Here is a 20,934-nt window from a genome sequence, read left to right on the forward strand (position 1 = left end):
TAAATAAGCTTCAGTCACACACAAATATACATCATCTAAACATGGAGAGGGAACCAGCAGAAAGATTTGATCATGTGGAGGACACGGAACATAATAATGATGATGATGATGAAGATAAGGAGAAAAAAGATGTAGAGCCTTTCATAAAACATACTGAAAGCAAATGAAACTAAAACAACACAAGCTGTCAGCATCTGACACACACACACACACACACACACACACACACACACACACACACACACACACACACACACACACACACACACACACACACACACACACACACACACACACACACACACACACACACAGACATATGAACACACACACACACACACACACACACACACACACACACACACACACACACACACACACACACACACACACACACAGACACACACACACACACACACACACACACACAAGAGACACACAGGTTTGGTCCATTGTTCAGATTTCCTGTTTTCTAACCTAAGATATCTGTGAAAGTGTGTGTGTGTGTGTGTGTGTGTGTGTGTGTGTGTGCGTGTGTGTGTGTGTGTGTGTGTGTGTGTGTGTGTGTGTGTGTGTGTGTGTGTGCGTGTGTGTACAGGTCTGGCCATATATGTGCAGACCACATTTGTTTTTAAATGTATGTCCTGAAAATATATTGAAATCTGTTTATGAAAGTGAATGTGACAGTATATTTAAAGTGCAATGTTTGCGTAAAGACTGAACTGGATTTAAGGGAATGTGTACCGTGAGAGACTGGAAAGTGTTTTGTGAGAGAGGGGAAGTGAGCATTGTTCCAGCGGAGAGAGATTGAGGAAAACACAGATCCTGAGAAAGTCCAGAAGAATTTCAGAGGGAATCTAAAGCAGACACGAGAGCCAGCTGGTGAGTGTTTCATTCACACATCTACTATAGAAAGATTAATAACAGATTACATCAAAATAGGTCAACAGATTTTACCTGATAAACTGTCAGTCATGTTTAACAACAGACACAAATAACAAAGCAGATGGTACACAGTTTGCGTGTTTTCCCGTACACATTTCTTTCCTGTGGGGTTAATCTGTGGAATGATGCAAACATTGTGAAACTATAATAACAAAGGATTTTCTGTTGGTTATGAAATTACTTTATGGCATTTTAATATAAATAAAATATCGTATGTGACATTGCATTTTTTTATTTTTAAATTTTTTCAGATTTTTTTTTACATTTTTCTTATAAACTGACAGCTCGTGCGCCGCGCGTTCTAGTCAAACGCGCGCTCGTGCCCGCCACACTTATTGTTCTCCGGTAACGGGACAGAGATGCTGTGGCACAGCACAGGGTGTGTACGGAGGGAGGGCAGATACTGCTGGGCAACACTGAGGGGTATGATGGGGTTATTGTGCTGACATCACTCACTCTCGGGGTCAGCTTTCACGCGCGGGGGTCGTGATGATGCTCGTGTGAGGGCGCAGGTGGGTATTTTCTCTTTTAAAGGTGTGTAACGTTAATATTATTCTCTAACACCGCATGTATGATGTACATTTATCATAAAAGCGTCAATTTTAATCGCTCGTGTAACGCTTTGTTTTGTGATTTTTCGGTTCTGTTCAGATTGCTCTTCAGTCAGTTTCTACCGGCACCGGAATGTAGGCACGCGCCACAAAAGCGCGTTCACAGTGCCAACAAGATGCTTTGCCATACTCGTCAGTGAACGACGGTTTATATTTCTGATCGATATAATCGTACAGCGATCACCCACAGACTTTATAACAATATACACGGTTTTACAGAAACTCTCCCGCTCTTATGTTTGATTTTAACATTCAGGTTTCGGGTGTCTTTTGTTTATATCTCGCCCTACTTTCTGTAGTGTAGACATGCTGCGCGTGCCCGAGCTGTGAGCGACCACACAAAAGATCAGCAGAAGCCTCTTGACAATTGACTTTTAATCATTGTGTCTGTGTTTCAATATTTGAAATAAGAATGGATAGATAAATTTAATTTTTCAGACTAAAGTTCCTAATGTAATCATCAGATTGAGTGATTATAAAGTGCACACAACGAAATATTACATTTGCATATACAGTACATTGCTCAGTATGATACTGTATTACTGTTTTCCCCTCACTTTAACTTGAGGAGGTTTTGGTTTATTTTGTTTCTTTTTGTCAGTACGTGAAAATCAAATAGAGAGAGAGAGAGAGAGAGAGAGCGAGAGAGAAAGAGAGAGAGAGAAAGATCAAGGGTATTTTCATAGGTATCACGATGAGGTTGGGGCAGGTTGTCACAGGTGTTTTGAATGTAATAAACACAGAATTGGTGTAATATTTATTAAAGGGGACATTGACAAGACAAATAAATATTTGGCGTCATACGTGAAGTTTCAGCTCAAAATACCCCACTGATAATTTATTATAACACTTTGTAGGTGTGAGCAAAAATGTGCTGTTTTTGGGTGTATCCTTTTAAATTCAAATGAGCTGATCTCTGCACTAAATGGCAGTGTTGTGCTTGGATAGTGCAGATTTAGGAGCAGTATTATAATAAGATCCCCTTGTGACATCACAAGTAGGCATTAGCCGGTATACCAATGTTAGTGGTTTTGAAACCTTGACTCTTTAAAAACTCGGTTTACCTTGAAACCAGTAAACAGCCCATGCCTAATCACAAGAGAAGCTAAATTTCAATTACGTTTTTTCACATGCTTACAGAGAATGGTTTATCAAAACTAAGTTACTGGGTTGATCTTTTTCACATTTTCTAGTTTGATAGAAGCACTGGGAACTCAATTATAGCACTTAAACATGGAAAAAGACAGATTTTCATGATGTCCCGTTTTAGATATTTCGGATGCAGCTAACCTGTGTGAAGTGCATCCGTGCTATTCTCAGAGATGCACTTGACGGCCTTTTGTGCAGAGAATAATTATATTTTTTGGACGATCTAGTCCAAAACCCTAACCCTGAAGTTTAACAACTAAACAGCCTGATTTGTAATAATTTTTAAATGCCTGAATGGGTGATGATTTTAACAATCTTTCTAGGTGTTGAGTGTCAGGGGACAGCATGGCTCCTCGTCCATCATCGGGAGAGTTATGGGGGCTACACCTGATGCCTCCTCGTATCCTGGTGGACTGCTGTCTTCCCAATGGCATTCTGGTTAGTTTGGAGTGTTTGAGAGAGGCACCGCTGACCAGCATAAAACAACAGCTGTTTAGTGAAGCTCGCAAATACCCCCTCTACCACCTGCTGCAGGTAAATACCCCTTTAAATACCAATCAAGGAGAGAATCTAAGGGCTCTTCTTGCTGAAAGAACCTCCTCATGTGTCCCAGAAGGTGCTCTTGGTTGGGTTAGAACTAATATCTAGTTAATGAAGATCCTAGGCACTACTTCCAGTTCCAAAATATAAAAAGCCTTTATTAAAAACGAAGGTGCAGGTGGACACCCCTCTAAACACCTTCCTTACCACCTGCTGCAGGTGGACACCCCTCTAAACACCTCCACTACCACCTGCTGCAGGTGAACACCCCTCTAAACACCTTCACTATGGCCTGCTGCAGGTCAACGCCCCTCTACACACCTCCCTTACCACCTGTTGCAGGTGAACACCCCTCTAAAAACCTCCACTACCACCTGCTGCAGGTCAACGCCCCTCTAAACATCTCCCTTACTGCTTGCTGCAGGTGAACACACCTCTAAACAACTGCCTTACCGCATGCTGCAGGTGGACACCCCTCTAAACACCTCCACTACCCTCTCCTGCAGGTGAATGCCCCTCTAAACACCTCCCTTACCACCTGCTGCAGGTGAACACCCCTCTAAACACCTCCACTACCCTCTGCTGCAGGTGAACACCCCTCTAAACACCTCCTCTACTGCCTGCTGCTGGTGAACACCCCTCTAAACACATCCCTAACCGCCTGCTCCAGGTGGACACCCCTCTAAACACCTCCACTACCACCTGCTGCAGGTGAACCCCCCAAAAACACCTCCTCTACCGCTTGCTGCAGGTGAACCCCCCCATAAACACCTCCTCTACCGCCTGCTGCAGGTGAACACCCCTCTAAACACCTCCACTACCACCTGCTGCAGGTGAACACCCCTCTAAACACCTCCTCTACCACCTGCTGTAGGTGAACACCTCTCTAAACACCTCCCGTACCACCTGCTGCAGGTGAACACCCCTCTAAACACCTCCACTACCACCTGCTGCAGGTGAACACCCCTCTAAACACCTCCTCTACCACCTGCTGTAGGTGAACACCTCTCTAAACACCTCCCGTACCACCTGCTGCAGGTGAACACCCCTCTAAACACCTCCACTACCACCTGCTGCAGGTGAACACCCCTCTAAACACCTCCTCTACCACCTGCTGTAGGTGAACACCTCTCTAAACACCTCCACTACCACCTGCTGCAGGTGAACACCCCTCTAAACACCTCCCGTACCACCTGCTGCAGGTGAACACCCCTCTAAACACCTCCACTACCACCTGCTGCAGGTGAACACCCCTCTAAACACCTCCTCTACTGCCTGCTGCTGGTGAACACCCCTCTAAACACATCCCTAACCGCCTGCTCCAGGTGGACACCCCTCTAAACACCTCCACTACCACCTGCTGCAGGTGAACCCCCCAAAAACACCTCCTCTACCGCTTGCTGCAGGTGAACCCCCCCATAAACACCTCCTCTACCGCCTGCTGCAGGTGAACACCCCTCTAAACACCTCCACTACCACCTGCTGCAGGTGAACACCCCTCTAAACACCTCCTCTACCACCTGCTGTAGGTGAACACCTCTCTAAACACCTCCCGTACCACCTGCTGCAGGTGAACACCCCTCTAAACACCTCCACTACCACCTGCTGCAGGTGAACACCCCTCTAAACACCTCCTCTACCACCTGCTGTAGGTGAACACCTCTCTAAACACCTCCCGTACCACCTGCTGCAGGTGAACACCCCTCTAAACACCTCCCTAACCACCTGGTCCAGGTAGACACCCCTCTTAACACCTCCACTACCACCTGCTGCAGGTGAACACTCCTCTAAACACCTCCTCTACCGCCTGCTGCTGGTGAACACCCCTCTAAACACCTCCCTAGCCACCTGCTCCAGGTGGACACCCCTCTAAACACCTCCACTACCACCTGCTGCAGGTGAACCCCCTAAAAACGCCTCCTCTACCCCTTGCTGCAGGTGAACCCCCCATAAACACCTCCACTACCACCTGCTGCAGGTGAACCCCCTAAAAACGTCTCCTCTACCCCTTGCTGCAGGTGAACCCCCCATAAACACCTCCTCTACCGCCTGCTGCAGGTGAACACCCCTCTAAACACCTCCACTACCACCTGCTGCAGGTGAACGCCCCTCTAAACACCTCCTCTACCGCCCGCACTCCTCTAAATACTCAACTTATTAGTTTGATCAAACCGATTTAGCTCATGTACATTTAGCTCATTTAGCTCATATACAGGCAGCTGGTTACTGGATGATTTTCTCAGTTTAGCATTTCTGATTGGTTGACAGGAAGAGTCATGCTACATCTTTGTGGGTGTGACACAGGAAGCAGAGAGGGAGGAGTTCTACGATGAAACTAGACGACTGTGTGATCTACGACTCTTTCACCCCATCCTGAAGGTCATTGAGCCACTGGGAAACCGAGAGGAAAAAATACTTAATAGGGAGATTGGTCAGTAATGAAATTACTCAATCCTTTGTATGGATTTGATTATGAGTTCATTTTAACTCTTTCCCACCAGTGTTTTAAAAAAAGTTGCCAGCCAACGGCTGCATTGTTTTTATAATTTCCCTGAAAGAATGCCTTCCAGAAAATGTTCTTCTTTAAATATATTAACATACAATATCATATGAAAGAACAGGGGTGTATTCCAGAAAGAGGGGTTAACTTACCATCAGCAAAACCCTGAACTTTTGGTTTTTTATCCTATCTTCATTTGTTCTCTTTTTATCACCTCTCAAATATGAGTAGGTGTCTTCAATAATACCACATTTTGAGTAAAAAGCTGAGATAATTGCATTTTTGTGAAAGACGTTTGATAGAGATCAGATTCAGAGCGAAAATCAAAACATACAGTTCTTACTGTTTTTGGATCAGTGGATGCTTTAGTGTTTTATAAGTTGTGTAAGAGTGCAGAAATAATAGCAGAAATATCATGGATTGTAAAAAAAAATGGATGACGCAATGTTGCTTTTCTTCCATTGTAATGAATTGAAGCCAAAAATGTCCGACCATGGGCGCTATCATGTTATGTAAAAACGTCAGTTTGGAGCCAGGGCATGTGCAGAACGAATCGTCTGTGGAGCAAGAGGCGGAGCCCCGGTATGAATCCTCCACCCAAACGCTTGCGCGCCCAATTCAACCACTCCAATCATAACGACACGCCCTGTTTCTATAGCATCAAATTACTAGCTAAAATGAAACCTATTACAAAAAATGAACAATTGACCATATATTAGCGTGATAACAGCTACCTTAAAGGACCAAAATGATCTTTCGGAAAACTTTATTGAAAGTGTAAATCATTTTTTATTTAAGAGTCGAGTCAAGAGGCTTTTATTTATCGTTTGCATATTTAACACTGGGAAAAACTGGGCATTGAAATGATTGAGACGAGGCTTAGACAAACAGTGACAATAACAGGATATAAAGGGGCGGTTTCCCGGACCAGGATTAGCTGAATCCAGGACTAGGCCTTAGTTTAATTAGGAAATTTAACAAGTTTTAACAAACATGCATTACTAAAAACATTACCTGTGTGCATTTTGAGGTAAAACAAAGGGCACTGATGTATTTTAAGATATGTAAGTGCGAGTTGTTTTCAGTTTGGAGAGCTCTTAAAAGTGTTTAAGTCTAGGACTAGTCTAATCCCTGTCCGGGAAACTGCCCCAAAGAGTCATAGAGGGCACTGAGATTTTAAGTGACTTTAGTGACCATAGGCGGAACAGACACAAACCGAGTCCGTATTTATAGCCGAGTCCCGTTCGATTGCATGGAGAGGGCGGGGTTTATGACTTGTACTGCAGCCAACCACCAGGGGGCGATCAAAGAGCTAGTGGCTTCACTTTTCAAGATGGCACACCTGGGAAATATGGATTTCCGTAAAAATTCGTAATTTGGCAGGGAAGCGTTTTCTCTTAATTGACGAGATAACTCAATGGCGGGGAAAGAGTTAAGACCTACTGTATATCAAGGACAGTCCTGAATGAGCTTTTAAATGCCTGTCAAAGAAATAGATACTAGTTACAACATTTATAAGAACAGCTTTACAATGCCATCTGGTTAGGTTAAGCTTGCACTACCCGACCGTGGCCTGATAACAGCTACGCTATGTTTAGGTTTTGCTATTGGAATGCCCATCTGTGAGTTTGAATTGGTGAAGGACCCGGAGGTTCAGGACTTCCGGCGGAACATTCTGAGCGTTTGCAGGGAGGCGGTGGAGGAGCGCGAAGGAGGAGGTGCTCACACGCAGGCGCTGTACGTCTACCCCCCAAACGTGGAGTCATCACCTGACCTACCAGAACACATCTACAGCAAACTCGACAAAGGTCAAAATCTCATCCTGCATGCACATTTCGAACACTAAAAGGAACGCATCCTATCTCTCTGTATGATGACTGAACAGGAAACACATGTGCAGTAAAGCTTATAATGTCATGTACCACAATGTGACAGCTCTACTTGTTAGTTTTTAGCATAAATGTGTTTCCCGATTAGTCAAGAATATTGTCCATGATCAGTTACGGCATCTCACGGAAGTCATCAAAATAAACACAGCCTTATATCCAGACAAACTCAGTTTAAGTGAAGTTGATGTCTTTCTGCAGGTCGTCTGATTGTGACAATCTGGGTGATCGTGTCTCCGTCCAACTCAAAGCAGAAGTACACGCTAAAGATCGCACACGACTCGCTCCCAGAGCAGCTCATCGCTGAAGCCATCCGCAAGAAGACGCGCAGCATGCATCTGTCTGCGCAGCAGCTGCGTCTGTGTGTGCAGGAGTATCAGGGACAGTACATGCTGAAAGTTTGTGGATGTGATGAGTATTTCCTGGAGAAATATCCCCTCAGCCAATATAAGGTACGCTTCTCTCAGATTTATTATACCGTGGTTACCAGAGAAATGACCTGATGTATGGTCTGGTGGTGTGTGTGTGCTAGAACTCTTTGCTTTGTAATATTAGTTTTGAGTCTTTGGTATTTTAGTGTTATGGCTATTTCTCAGTATGGTATCTCATCTCTTCGGTACAGTGTTTGTACCCTTATAAGACACAAAGACGTGTGTGTGTGTCTGTGTGTAGTACATCAGGAGTTGTATCACACTGGGTCGTCTCCCTCACCTGATGTTGGTCAGTAAGGACAGTTTGTACAGTCAACTTCCTGCCAGTGGATTCATGGCTCCATCCTACAGCCGTCGCACGCCTCAGCCGAGTCCGTGTCCTGGCGGGGGAGACCCGGGATCTTCACGCTCGCTCTGGGCTTTTAACACACACCTGCGAGTACGACTGCTGTGCGCTACATATGTCAACGTCAACATCAGAGACATAGACAAGGTGAGCGAGACAGACAGACAGACAGACAGACAGACAGACAGTTTATGAGCAGTGAAGCTCTGTGATCATCTCTCTCTCTGTGTGTCAGATCTATGTCAGGACAGGTATATATCATGGAGGAGAACCGCTGTGTGACAACGTCAATACTCAGAGAGTGCCCTGCTCCAACCCCAGGTAACATAAAGAAAAGTTATGATACAACCCTAACCCTAACTATTGACACTACATCTAGCTCACATCAAGCACATTTTCTCTAACCCTAATTCTTTATTAAAGAACAGAATCATTTCACCAAGCTGTAATTTTTCAGTGTCTGACAGTCTCTCTCTTTCTCAGGTGGAATGAATGGCTGTCGTATGACATTTTTCTGACAGACGTCCCTCGCTCTGCTCGACTCTGTCTGTCCATCTGTTCTGTAAAGGGTCGCAAGGGTGCGAAAGAGGTGAACTTTGACCTTGCTTGTATATAAGATGAACACTTTATAAGAATAGTTGTTCTTTCTGTGATTAGGGTTTAGTTAATGATCTGTAATCATTAGGGGTTACTGTATGTGCTGTAACTGTTTCCCAACCCTGTTCCTGATGGCACACCAACTCACATCAGCTCATTAGATGGGAAATAATGGGAATAGATGTGGGAGACTCCAGTAACAGGGTTGGGAAATGCTGGTGCTTAAGGCTCAGGCAGGTAAGCGGGAGGTTGTTGGTTCGATTCCTGACCTAAGGTTTTACTCCAGCATGATGACAAGACAGAAAGTCTGTGACAAAATAAATTCCTATTGCTCCAAATGCCCCCTCCATTGATGTTTTAAACATTTTTTGTTTGCTGTACAGTAACCTGAACTTTATTTCTACACTGGACTTTTAATAAACACCAAAATCAGATAAATATATTTAAATGAGCATCCATGTGTTTATGCAGGAGCATTGCCCGCTGGCGTGGGGAAACATCAATCTCTTTGACTATAAAGATACTCTGGTCAGCGGTAAAGTGGCTTTGGGCTTGTGGCCGGTCCCTCACGGTCTGGAGGATCTTCTCAATCCGATCGGAGTTTCCGGATCAAACTCAAATAAAGTGTGTATGAGACGTACGGTTATTAGATGTTTCTGATAAAAGATGTTTATGATACGCTATAAATGACTTGGCTTTGCTTTACTTTAGTGTTGTGTGTGTGTGTGTGTGTCCGCAGGAAACGCCGTGTGTAGAGCTGGAGTTTCCCTGGTTTAATCAGACCGTTGTGTTTCCTGATGACCAGCAGATAGAGGAACATGCAAACTGGAGCATCTCTCGTGAGCTGGGCTACAGCTACTGTCTGGGACTGGTACACATACACAAACATATTACACAGACGCAAACATACTACACGTACACAAACATACTATACATACACACCAGTGGCGTGCTGTGACTTCTCTTCTGAGGGGATATGAATGCAAGATACTTGCCTGAAAATCGCTTAACACTTAACTGTAGTTACATATAAGATGAAAACGAGTGTCTCTTTTATCATAAACCCCTTCGGCGCATCTGCAACAGGCATATATTTTGACATGATGCACATAGGTTCACATGACGCTCCAAACACGCATTTTGACATAACGAGCCAACACATGACGGGCGACAAATACATGATTTCACAAGCATTGCATTTGTGCCTCCCCGGAAGAGAAGTCACGACACCGCGTGCCACTGACACACACACATAATGTAAAATAATTCATGTCTTATTCAGAGCAGTCGTCTGGCGTGTGACAGCACCATATCGCAGGCAGACGCAGAGCAGCTGCGCACACTGTGCAGTCGAGATCCTCTGTATGAACTCTCAGAACAAGAGAAAGATTTCCTGTGGAGACACAGGTAGACACACACGCACACACCTCATGTGTTCATATATCATAATACTGAACTACACCAACAACAAATCATTTCATCTGTCATTGGGTTTTTTCTGTATGTGAGCCAAATCTGACTCGACTGATCCTACAGAGACAAAATAAAAAGTTAGCATTTCCTAGCTGTGCAGAATAATAATCAACACAGAAGACTGAATACATTATTCTTTTATTGAAGAAACATTATTTACTTCTGTGATTATTTATTTACCCTTGCGTCATTCCTGACATTAAACACATATTTACTTCTGTGATTATTTATTTACCCTTGCGTCATTCCTGACATTAAACACATAGACCGCGAACACTCCATCATTGCATATTACAGCACGTAATGATCAGTAAAATAAAACGCTCTTGAATGTTGACCAAATCAAGTGTAAATGATTCTGGATGTTGCTTTCTTTCAGACATTACTGTGTGAATATTCCAGAAAGTCTTCCAAAACTGCTGCTGTCTGTCAAATGGAACTCACGGGATGAAGTGTCACAGGTACAGAAGACCTCCTTCATCCTCTTCTTCATCATTGTGTGGTTTCAGTGTTTCAACATCTGCAGCAGCACAACATATACACATCTTGTCTCTGCAGATTTACTGTCTGCTGAAGGATTGGCCATTGATGGAGCCTGAATCTGCTCTGGAACTTCTGGACTGTAACTTTCCTGATCCGATGGTCCGTGAGTTTGCGCTGCGCTGCCTCATTCAGGGTCTCACAGATGACAAACTCAGTCAGTACCTGCTGCAGCTTGTACAGGTGTGTTTTTTGTGTGTTTGATCAGGCAGGTAGCGTCCACTTGTACCCTAACATGTGTTGTGCTTAAGGTACTGAAATATGAGATGTATCTGGATAACCCGTTAGCTCGTTTCCTGATCAAGAAAGCTCTGACCAATCAGAAGATTGGCCATTTCTTCTTCTGGCATCTCAAGTAAGTTCATTTTTTGGTTCAAAAAATATTTCTTTTTAAAACCCTTTACTCTTATTTGAAATAAAATGTAGGCAAAATGTGACCTGGTGGTTTTGACGTCGTTCTTACGGCTGTAAAGTTATCTTTTAATCATTGAAACAAAACTAAATAATCTATTATTCCTTAAACATACCAGATCACAGGCATGTGTGTGTTTGTATAATATGTGCGTTTGTGTAGATCAGAGATGCATAATAAAACCGTATCGCGGAGGTTTGGACTTCTGTTGGAGGCCTTCTGTCGGGCGTGTGGCATGTACCTCAAACATCTCAACAGGCAGGTGGAGGCCATGGACAAACTGGTGAACCTCACAGATACTCTCAAGCAAGAGAAGAAAGATGAGACACAGAAGGTGAGACACTGTAAGGAGACGGTGAGACTCTTGAAGTTGGTCAATTTCTAAATTTAAATGTCAATAGACAATCCCAACCAACTTGACTACATTCAAAACAAAAATATGTTTGTTTCCTGAGGTTAGTTGACTCACTGAGATCAGCATGTAGCCTCAGATTACATCAGACACACAAACACACAGCATCAGATGGAGAACGCGTTTCATTTGATCAGATAGTCAGTGTATAGATTGTTGACGGTCCATGAACAGATCTCATCCCTGGCACAATGACAATAAAGTGTACACTAAACTGCATTATGAGGCTTATTCTGCATTGTGATTGGCTGTTGCAGACTCAGATGAAGTTCTTGGTGGAGCACATGTCCCGCCCAGATTACATGGAGGCACTGCAAGGGTTTGTTTCTCCTCTAAACCCTGTTCACCAACTGGGAAATCTCAGGTACACACACGCGCACACACACACACACGTATATATAATGAGAATGATTTGTGTGTAACGTGTGTGTGTGTGTATTAGGTTGGAGGAGTGTCGTATCATGTCTTCAGCAAAGAGGCCACTGTGGTTAAACTGGGAGAATCCAGATATCATGAGCGAGCTGCTCTTCACCAATAATGAGATCATCTTTAAAAATGGAGATGGTGAGCATCTTGTGTGTGTGTGTGCATGTGTGTCTCTGTGTGCGTGTATGTGTTCATTAAGGAATACATTGCAAGGAATGGATGTTATATTGTAAATATAGGATCTGTTATAGACGGACACCTCATGAAGTGAAGTTAATATTAATACATAATAAAAATTGGAAAGACCATAAAGCAAAAACTATAACAATTAATACATGTTATGTTACGTTAAGTTATATCATCTTTTAGGAGTTGTATTTTAAAACAGTGAGTTCATTCTCATGATGTACTATAGGATTAGATAATAGAATAAATTAGCCACTTAGCACAAATGACCCCTAAATATGTTTTTATAATCATTTTAACAACACCATTATTTTTTATTTAACCACAGCATTTATTATTTTTGTCATTACATTTTTAACATGTGCAGTACACTTTAATGTACTCATATATACATTAAAGAAAGAGAAGCCTGCCTACAGCAATAATGTATTGGTGTTGTTATCAGAAAGAGAGATCAATAAGGATAAGCTCTCTGTCTCTATCTCTGAACTTAAAGCTGTTGTCCAATAATTGATTTCAGATAACAGATTAATCTTTATGCGTGATGTGCAATAATCTGTGTTATGTGCCAGAGCACGACTGAAGTTGTGAAAGGTTTGTTTTGTAGATCTACGTCAGGACATGCTAACGCTACAGATCATTAAAATTATGGAAAATATCTGGCAGAATCAAGGGCTGGACCTGCGGTGAGTAAACCAGAGCCACGTTAACCAATCACAGCACACTACTGACAGTTAGCCAATCACAGCACACTACTGACAGTTAGCCAATCACAGCACACTACTGACCCTTAGCCAATCACAACACAACACTGACACACATTAACCAGCCGACTGTTCTTTGTGTGTGCAGAATGCTGCCGTACGGCTGTTTGTCTATTGGTGACTGTGTCGGTCTTATTGAAGTGGTGAAGAACTCTCATACCATCATGCAGATTCAGTGTAAAGGTGGACTGAAGGGGGCGCTACAGTTCAACAGTAACACACTTCACCACTGGATCAAAGAGAAGAACAAAGGAGAGGCGTAAGGAAAGCGCACACACACAGTTTCTCAAACTGAAGTCTGCATCCTCAAGTCATAAACATATTACAACAATTTACAATTAACTAAGAATAATAGTCAACTTTATGATAGTTAATATTCTGAAATAAAGCATGCAGCCTGCATATGTGACCTCCAGAAGATGCAGCCTTCAGTTTGAGAAATGGCCACACACACTTTATCTTTATTGTCGTCCTGTTGTGATTTTAATGTTAATTGTGTTTCTAGTATATACACTTCAGTCATGTTGTTCTCTCAGTTCTCCTTCATGTTCTTTACTCTCTCAGTTATGACAGAGCCATTGAATTATTCACACGCTCATGTGCTGGATACTGTGTGGCAACTTTTATTCTGGGTATTGGAGACCGACACAACAGCAACATCATGGTGAAGGAAAATGGACAGGTACACGCACGCACGCACGCACGCACGCACGCACGCACGCACGCACGCACGCACACACACACACACACACACACAGATAGACAGGCAGACAGATATCTGTGAATATTTCTCATGACTTAATCTTCTATCTGCAGCTCTTCCACATTGACTTTGGTCACTTCCTGGATCATAAAAAGAAGAAGTTTGGATATAAACGAGAACGAGTTCCTTTCGTCCTCACACAGGACTTCTTGATTGTCATCAGTAAGGGTGTGCAGGAGTGTACCAAGACCAAAGATTTTGAGAGGTGAGCGAGCGCACTGCTTCACATCACATCGGTGTCCCAGTCTGACACACATTGACAAACCCAACTGTGATGTCCATTAGACGCTTTTCTTGTCTAAGTGGGCGGTTATTAAACCACTGCAAAACAACGCTTTGTCTTAGATCAAAAAATCAAACCACGCTTGGTTGCATTTGTGACAAACCAAACACACAGTTACAGGGGTCGCCTATAGAGTTTGTTTTTCCTGCTTTTCTCTGTGTCTCTGTCTGTCTGTCCATTTCACTGTGTCTGTATGTTGATCTCTCTGTCTGCGTCTGTCAGGTTTCAGGAGATGTGTTATAAAGCGTACCTGGCCATCCGTCAGCACGCCAGTCTCTTTATCAATCTCTTCTCATTGCTGTTGGGTTGCGGTATGCCCGAGCTGCAGAGCTTTGATGACATCGCATATCTGCGCAAGACGCTCGCTCTAGAGAAGAACCAGCAGGACGCGCTGGAGTATTTCACCAAACAGATGAACGATGCCCATCATGGAGGATGGACAACCAAGATGGACTGGATATTTCACACCATCAGACACATGCCTAATGAACACTGACACACACACACAGACAGACCTTAGCAGCTCTACTGTTAGCATCATGAGAATTTAGCTGTAGGGTCATTTTTGCTGTACAGTACCAAGTGTCAGATTGATCTGTAAAGTCTCTTCTGATGTCACACGTTGAAGGATGCAGAATACAGAATGCGATTCGGCGGTTTATTCTGTTATGCATTATACCATGGTGGTCTGTCTGAATACTTGACTCTGATTGGCTCAAAGGTGTGCAACAAAACCGTTTAATGTACAGGTAGTTTCTGTCAATTTAATCAACATTTTAAATGAATTCACTACCTATAAACATCGGTAACCATAGTAACAGCTGTTGGTTATACCCGTCTAATGAAGAACGTCATGTAGATATCAGGGAGATAAACTGAAAATAATTGAAGTGTAATATATCAGAAGAGCTTGCGGTCAAACCCAATTTAAACAGTAAATACATGGACACACAATAAGGTCTCCACAAACACACACTGACACTGTGACAAACCGCTGAAGTGCTTTAAAAAGCGACAGGAAATTTCCCCAGTAACACACAAAGGCTCATGGGAAACCACTGCAGAGCTGTGAGAGCGACAGAAACGCTTGTGACTGTGAGATTGATATCTGGAGATCTTCCTTCAGGGTGTCGATGATCAGGAACTCTTCTGAAGAGTTTACGTTTCTCCTCAGGGTCTCAAAGGTCAAGCTTTGATTGACACTGCCACCTTAAAACCAAATGGGACGAGATGTCATATCAACATTGTTTCCCAGAATGCACTGCAGCTCAGAGCAGCTGATTTTTATAGTCTTCCACAGAATAGTTAACTCTTGTTATAGTAAAAGAGAAAATGTGACATCGTTATTTAAGAAATTGTAAAAAACCTGCCAATTTAAATCTCTGCGACTTACAATCAGCCAGAATCTGTGAAGATGCTGCGAGATTACAATCTAGAAATCATCCAGTCACTTTGACTTTATGAGCGCCCTGTCATTTTATTCAACTGAAGGATTGTTGAGACGATCTGATCGCATCAGACATTATTATAAGTTACAGAGGAGGATCACAGTCGTGCGTTATAAAGGAAACTGAAAGCATGCGGACGTTGATGTTCTGGTGAATTACAAACATTGTGAAATGATACCATAAATAACTCTTCTCATGACTGCTGTAAGGCTTATAAATGTGATTTATTTGCATGTTTCTGACAAATCTGACCTGCAATAACATACATGATCTGAAAATATCACTGTACTGTAATTTTGATTAAACTTGATCAAACTGATGTTCAGGTTCAGGGTCCAGTCAGGAGTTTTGTTCGTTTGTTGTTTTGTGAGGTTTTGTTTAATAAACTGTTTTTATATGTTGGGGTATTTCTGTACATCTTGTGAATTAATTTTGCTCCTGTAATGAAAACGACATTCATCCTAACTAAATAAAGTGTGAAAATCGGTATGTTTAAACAAAAGTATTTCCAAAACCTCTGCATACAAAACAGTGGGTGAGGAATACCCAGATGATGCGCTGCTTCTTGTATGATTTCTCAGTATCCCTGTGTCCAAAATAAGTACTGAATTACTCATTGACCGTTAAACAGTACTTTCTTCTATAAAATATGAATATGAGTAAGTTAGTGTGAATGAATTTGGGTTGTACTACATCAGCCATGTTGATGGGATGTACGTCATCATAACAACAGGTGAGCCGTTAACTTGGATGATAAACATCAAACGTGACAAAAGTTGATATTCTTTCTCAATACTCCTTTTTCATGTCATGTTTGTGAGTCTTGCTTCAGCTATAAAAGCACACAACATCTGTGTCAAGAGTCATAAATAGAAAACTTCATGATCAGGGATGCAGCAAACTAATTGTAATGACACCACACAGCAGAGGCTGTGAATCAATCAGTGAGACACTTCCAAGCATCTATTTCTGAAACGAAAGCAGCAGCCCTTAAATTAAAGACCCGCACGACACCGCAAGAGGTTATGTCCTTAAAATACTATTTATGATTTTACTGTCATGCTACTTATGGGTTCAGTTCTTCATGCACTGCAGATGATGACACACACACACACACACACACACACACACACACACACGCACGCACGCACGCACGCACGCACACACACACACACACAAAAGACAACACAATCATCAGGTCTATCTCAGTAGTGTTACAGCACAGAAATGAGACTCTAGACGGTTGAAGCATCAGTCAGATTTCATCTCTGTGTTTTCCAGTCAATCCTAACAGTGTTTTTCAGGAGGTTTTCTGGATCAAAATGAGGTGGCGCTGATATCCTGATGCATGTGTACTGTGGCTCAACAACATACTTTACAACAAGCGATGTATATTTAGTGTTTTAATAACTAAATGATTCAAGAAAATTACAATTATTCACTTCAATAAAGTATATACAACATAGCAGAAAATGTGTTTATTTACAGTTAACAAAGAGCAAAGTTGTTTAATATCAAATAAAATCTGACTTTCATTACGGTCTTCTGCAAATCTCTGGTCACAGAAATCATCTATCACTCTTGCTGTCATCTTTTCCTCCACCCTAAATATAGAAAACTATTTTTACCGAATTTATTGTTTAATGTATTAAACATTTCTGTTAAGATCCTAATCATGATAGTATTAGACATGCAGTATTTATTTAGTCATCATATGAAGAATATATATATAAGAATATTTTTACAATAAATAATATGTTTTCTTTCATTTGATCTATTTGAACTAAATTGAGTTGGCTTCTATTACGAATGCATCACCTCATGCCGGTCAAAACTCAATGATTCTGTAGATAATCAAGAAAGCATTAACTTCTATATGCAGCACAAACCCTGTTATAGCATCGACCGAGACTCTGCAACTCCATCAGCCCAACTTCAATTTCATCCACCACAACCTCTTTGCTCAATGTCAGTAGCTACTAATACCAATAGTTTAACATCCTGTCTTGATGATGTTTGCCCTTTCACCTCCAGGCCAGCGAGTACAGTGTGTTCAGAAGTTGAGACATCAGTTGTGCGACCGTGAAAAGCCTTCTGATGTGCGCTTCACGTGAAAAAACATGAGCAGAATAAACCAGAGATTGATCAAGCAATATGTGAGAGGGCTGTGCGTCACTGCGTCAAAAACAACCTAATATAAAAAGTCACAAACTTCACATTACTGTACTTTGCTTTACTTTGTGCTTCCTTTAAAACGTCACATCCTATCAACCAAGGCATGCTTAGGTCAGAAACAAAACAAAAAATTGTGTGAGCCTGTGGGGGACGATCACACTCGGGTCAATGTAAGTTCGCCCTTACTTTCAAAAAAAGATTAACACCACTTTAAACACCAGACACATCTCGTCTCTTCTTTGTCCTGACTACCTCACTCACAGCAGCCATCATTCATCCTCAACCCCTCACTATCACCATGCCACCCATAACTATCTGCTGGTTATCTTACAGAGACTGAGGTCTCTAAAACACCACCCAACCTACCAGCTTTCCTCTTGACTCATTTCTTACACATCCATCACTACAGGATCATCGTCCCCGTCTCATTCAAGCTGACTCAAAAACCAACGCTAGACCCCTCAGATATTACAGACCACTTTCACTTCAGAGACTCCAGAAAGTGTCGTATTTACCCAACTCTCTGCTTTTCTCTCAAAGATCAACCTACTGTAGAGTCAACAATGACACCTTCCTTTAGTGTATGTGTATGTACACAATATACATTCACAAAAGTGCTACACATTATTTTCTCGTCTGTGACCGGCTGCAGCATCTCTACCGTGATTGGCTGTCATCAGAAAGAGGCTCTGGTGTGGTGTCGTGTGATCCTGAGCTCCAGCTGTTGTATTCTGTGTTCTTTTTGCTCGACTTTCTCCTGTTGATTTTGTATTTCCTTCTCTTGTCGCTGTGATGCCTGTAGAAGTCAAACGCAGAGCTTCACGAGAGCCAGCACACACACACACACACACACAACACACACACACACACACACACACACACACACACACACACACACACACACACACAGCAGAAGGTGTTAGCGTCTGACCTCTGTCTCTGGTTCAGGAGGAAGACAAAACGTGGCCTCTGTCCAGTCCACATCTGAGAGCGTGCCAGCAGAGATCCAGTCGTGGCTTTCAGTGTCGTCCTTCGTCCAGTCACGCGCGTTTACGATGACCTCACGTTCGGGGTTCTGCGGCCCGGCGTCAGGTGGTTGGATGATGCGCTTCTGGACCTCTTTAGATTTAGGTCTCAAAGACATAAGCATAGGGCCTGTGGAGGATTCAACCAAAAATACAAATCCAGTAATGCTGAAAGTTGCGTTTTTGGCATTAAAGGTCATTCGGAAATCACTGAATGTTCCTGTTGTCTGTGAGTGTAAAGTATGGAGTGAATGAACAGACAGCGTTCTTCGCTGAGCCTCACCTTTATTCTGACCCATCAGCCACTCGTGTGCGGTCAATGCCGGCTCATTGGCTGCTGTCAGAGGATAAATATCCTCATGAAAAACCCCAGACTGCTGCCAGAGGGAGAATTAAACATGACATCACTCTATTAGCTCTGTTTCTAGTATTTTTGGACAGATTTAAAATTAATCCGGCGAGTACAACACAATTACTAACAGATGAAAGTCAATCAGCTTCATTTCTTCTGCAGTGTGAGGTGAATCACTTTAACATGAATCTGGGGTTGTTGTATTGGTTTGGATTTGGTTTGATCTGTGATTATATGCATCAAAGTAACTCTTTATTTATCTTTCCATCTCTATCAGGAATGATGGCTTTACCTTGCGTGGGACACAAAAGCTCAACGGCTCCACCAGATCTCTGACGCCCACCAGCCGATAGAACCTGAACACCTCACAGATGTTGAAGTTCAGCCCACGCTTGGGCATAACACCTAAACAAACACGCAAACACACTCATGTATAGCACAGATACAATCGAGTGTGTGTATGTGTCTGTGTGTGCGTCTTTGTGTGTGTATCTGTGTGTACCCAAGCCTCTCTGTGGAAATTGAGAGCGATATTCAGCCAGGAAGTGCATGTAGGGTTTGATTGCACTGACCTCATAATAACGAATGTTGCCGTCACCCTGCGGGACAAAATTATTGAAAAAAGAAACGATGAACTTTATTTTTTTAATCGACTCAATGTTATATATTCATATACATAGGCATCCAAATTGATGGATCCTTTCTTAGATCCTTACGTGCAAAATGTTTTATTTTTGTGTTCTTCAGTTTATTTCTAATCATTTATTTACATAATCTGCTGAGTAACTGATATTTTCTGGCAGGATCTGGTGTCCGGGGCTGGATCCTAAATATTGTGTGGCGAGAAGACCTGATCTAACATTCTGGCGTAGTCGGCAGGACAGAAACAAACACTGCTGTTATCTCCATCCGTAAGAATGAAACAATATTTGGTATGACCGTTTTAAATGTGAGGTATCTGGTGTTATGTAACTAAATGCTGGTTTGGTTGCTGTCCTTCAGTGCGTTTTTACATGAGAAAAGATTTTACATTCAATATCAAGTTATTATTATTCAATAATCTGTAAATTCCTCTTTAACAGATTACATACTAAAAGAACTTTGTCCTAAAAAGGTTTTCAATGATCTCAATACAAATAAAAGACAAATTCACTCAGAGCTGATAGATGATGGTTTGACCTTCCCAGCCAGAAACAGCAGCTGTGTGTCGGGATCATAAAAAGGGAAAACAACGCCTGAACCTTCATCAAAATCCTCCTCCAGTATCGGCTCAGACAAATCTTCCTGCACACACAATATTACACACAAACACACACACACACACACACACACATACTTGTTTATGCTACATGGTGGGGACTCTTGACTAGGAGGTTACACGTGGGGACAGCAATTTCTAAATACAATAAAGCCATAATTTTAAGTCAGATGTGTCAGGGGGAATTTTTTATTAACAAAAAACATATTTATTATTAAAAATTCTTAAGTTTAGCAAGCTTAATTTCTGTCAGGTTTTTCTATTCTGGTGGGGACATCGCTATTGTGCCTTACCACAAACCACCACCAGTTGTCACTATTAGAAATTTAACTTTTATACAATTATAAACCTGTATATGATCAACAATAAAGATTTAGTTTAGACAATCATTAAAGAGTTGTTTTAAAGGAAG

At 42.3% G+C, this 20,934-nt stretch overlaps 2 protein-coding genes across 7 annotated transcripts in view; one reads left to right on the forward strand and one right to left on the reverse strand.

Annotated features, from left to right (window-relative positions):
- The first annotated feature begins 581 nt into the window (after nt 1-581).
- Nucleotides 582-16,547, forward strand: LOC135764998 (phosphatidylinositol 4,5-bisphosphate 3-kinase catalytic subunit alpha isoform). Of its 2 annotated transcripts, none has more exons than XM_065275672.2 (22): nt 582-882; nt 3,029-3,239; nt 5,514-5,676; nt 7,344-7,553; nt 7,833-8,083; nt 8,304-8,555; nt 8,644-8,729; nt 8,892-8,997; nt 9,477-9,629; nt 9,745-9,876; nt 10,288-10,412; nt 10,858-10,939; nt 11,037-11,201; nt 11,270-11,373; nt 11,593-11,764; nt 12,100-12,206; nt 12,285-12,406; nt 13,062-13,140; nt 13,307-13,477; nt 13,783-13,900; nt 14,035-14,186; nt 14,487-16,547. In XM_065275672.2, the coding sequence occupies exons 2-22, from the start codon at nt 3,051-3,053 to the stop codon at nt 14,758-14,760; spliced, it is 3,213 nt and encodes a 1,070-aa protein (XP_065131744.1). In that variant the 5' UTR covers nt 582-882; nt 3,029-3,050; the 3' UTR covers nt 14,761-16,547. The 2 variants fall into 2 exon arrangements, with proteins under 2 accessions (XP_065131744.1, XP_065131745.1); XM_065275673.2 differs by lacking the exon at nt 582-882 and adding an exon at nt 1,234-1,457.
- Nucleotides 16,548-17,175: 628 nt separating this feature from the next.
- coro2ab (coronin 2Ab) overlaps nt 17,176-20,934 on the reverse strand; it is a 40,638-nt gene continuing 36,879 nt past the window's right edge. For 3 of the 5 annotated variants that reach the window (XM_065275680.1, XM_065275677.1, XM_065275681.1), the window contains 6 exons: nt 20,444-20,548; nt 19,767-19,863; nt 19,557-19,669; nt 19,196-19,289; nt 18,819-19,042; nt 17,176-18,683 (listed from right to left, as the gene is read on the reverse strand). In XM_065275680.1, the coding sequence (XP_065131752.1) occupies nt 18,564-18,683; nt 18,819-19,042; nt 19,196-19,289; nt 19,557-19,669; nt 19,767-19,863; nt 20,444-20,548 (753 nt within the window). In that variant the 3' untranslated portion in view covers nt 17,176-18,563. The remainder of the gene's footprint in view (nt 18,684-18,818; nt 19,043-19,195; nt 19,290-19,556; nt 19,670-19,766; nt 19,864-20,443; nt 20,549-20,934) is intronic. The other 2 variants (XM_065275678.1, XM_065275679.1) reach the window with 2 other exon arrangements.

Source organism: Paramisgurnus dabryanus, chromosome 21, assembly GCF_030506205.2.
Source record: "Paramisgurnus dabryanus chromosome 21, PD_genome_1.1, whole genome shotgun sequence".
NCBI classification, from domain to species: Eukaryota; Metazoa; Chordata; class Actinopteri; order Cypriniformes; family Cobitidae; genus Paramisgurnus; species Paramisgurnus dabryanus.

What these genes read in the sequence shown, in the direction of transcription:
- LOC135764998 (XM_065275672.2), top strand. Translation starts at nt 3,051, where the DNA reads ATGGCTCCTCGTCCATCATCGGGAGAGTTATGGGGGCTACACCTGATG. An exon ending in GTCGCAAGGGTGCGAAAGAG is followed by an intron (nt 8,998 to 9,476) that starts GTGAACTTTGAC and finishes GTGTTTATGCAG; the next exon opens with GAGCATTGCCCGCTGGCGTG. An exon ending in ACAGCTACTGTCTGGGACTG is followed by an intron (nt 9,877 to 10,287) that starts GTACACATACAC and finishes TGTCTTATTCAG; the next exon opens with AGCAGTCGTCTGGCGTGTGA.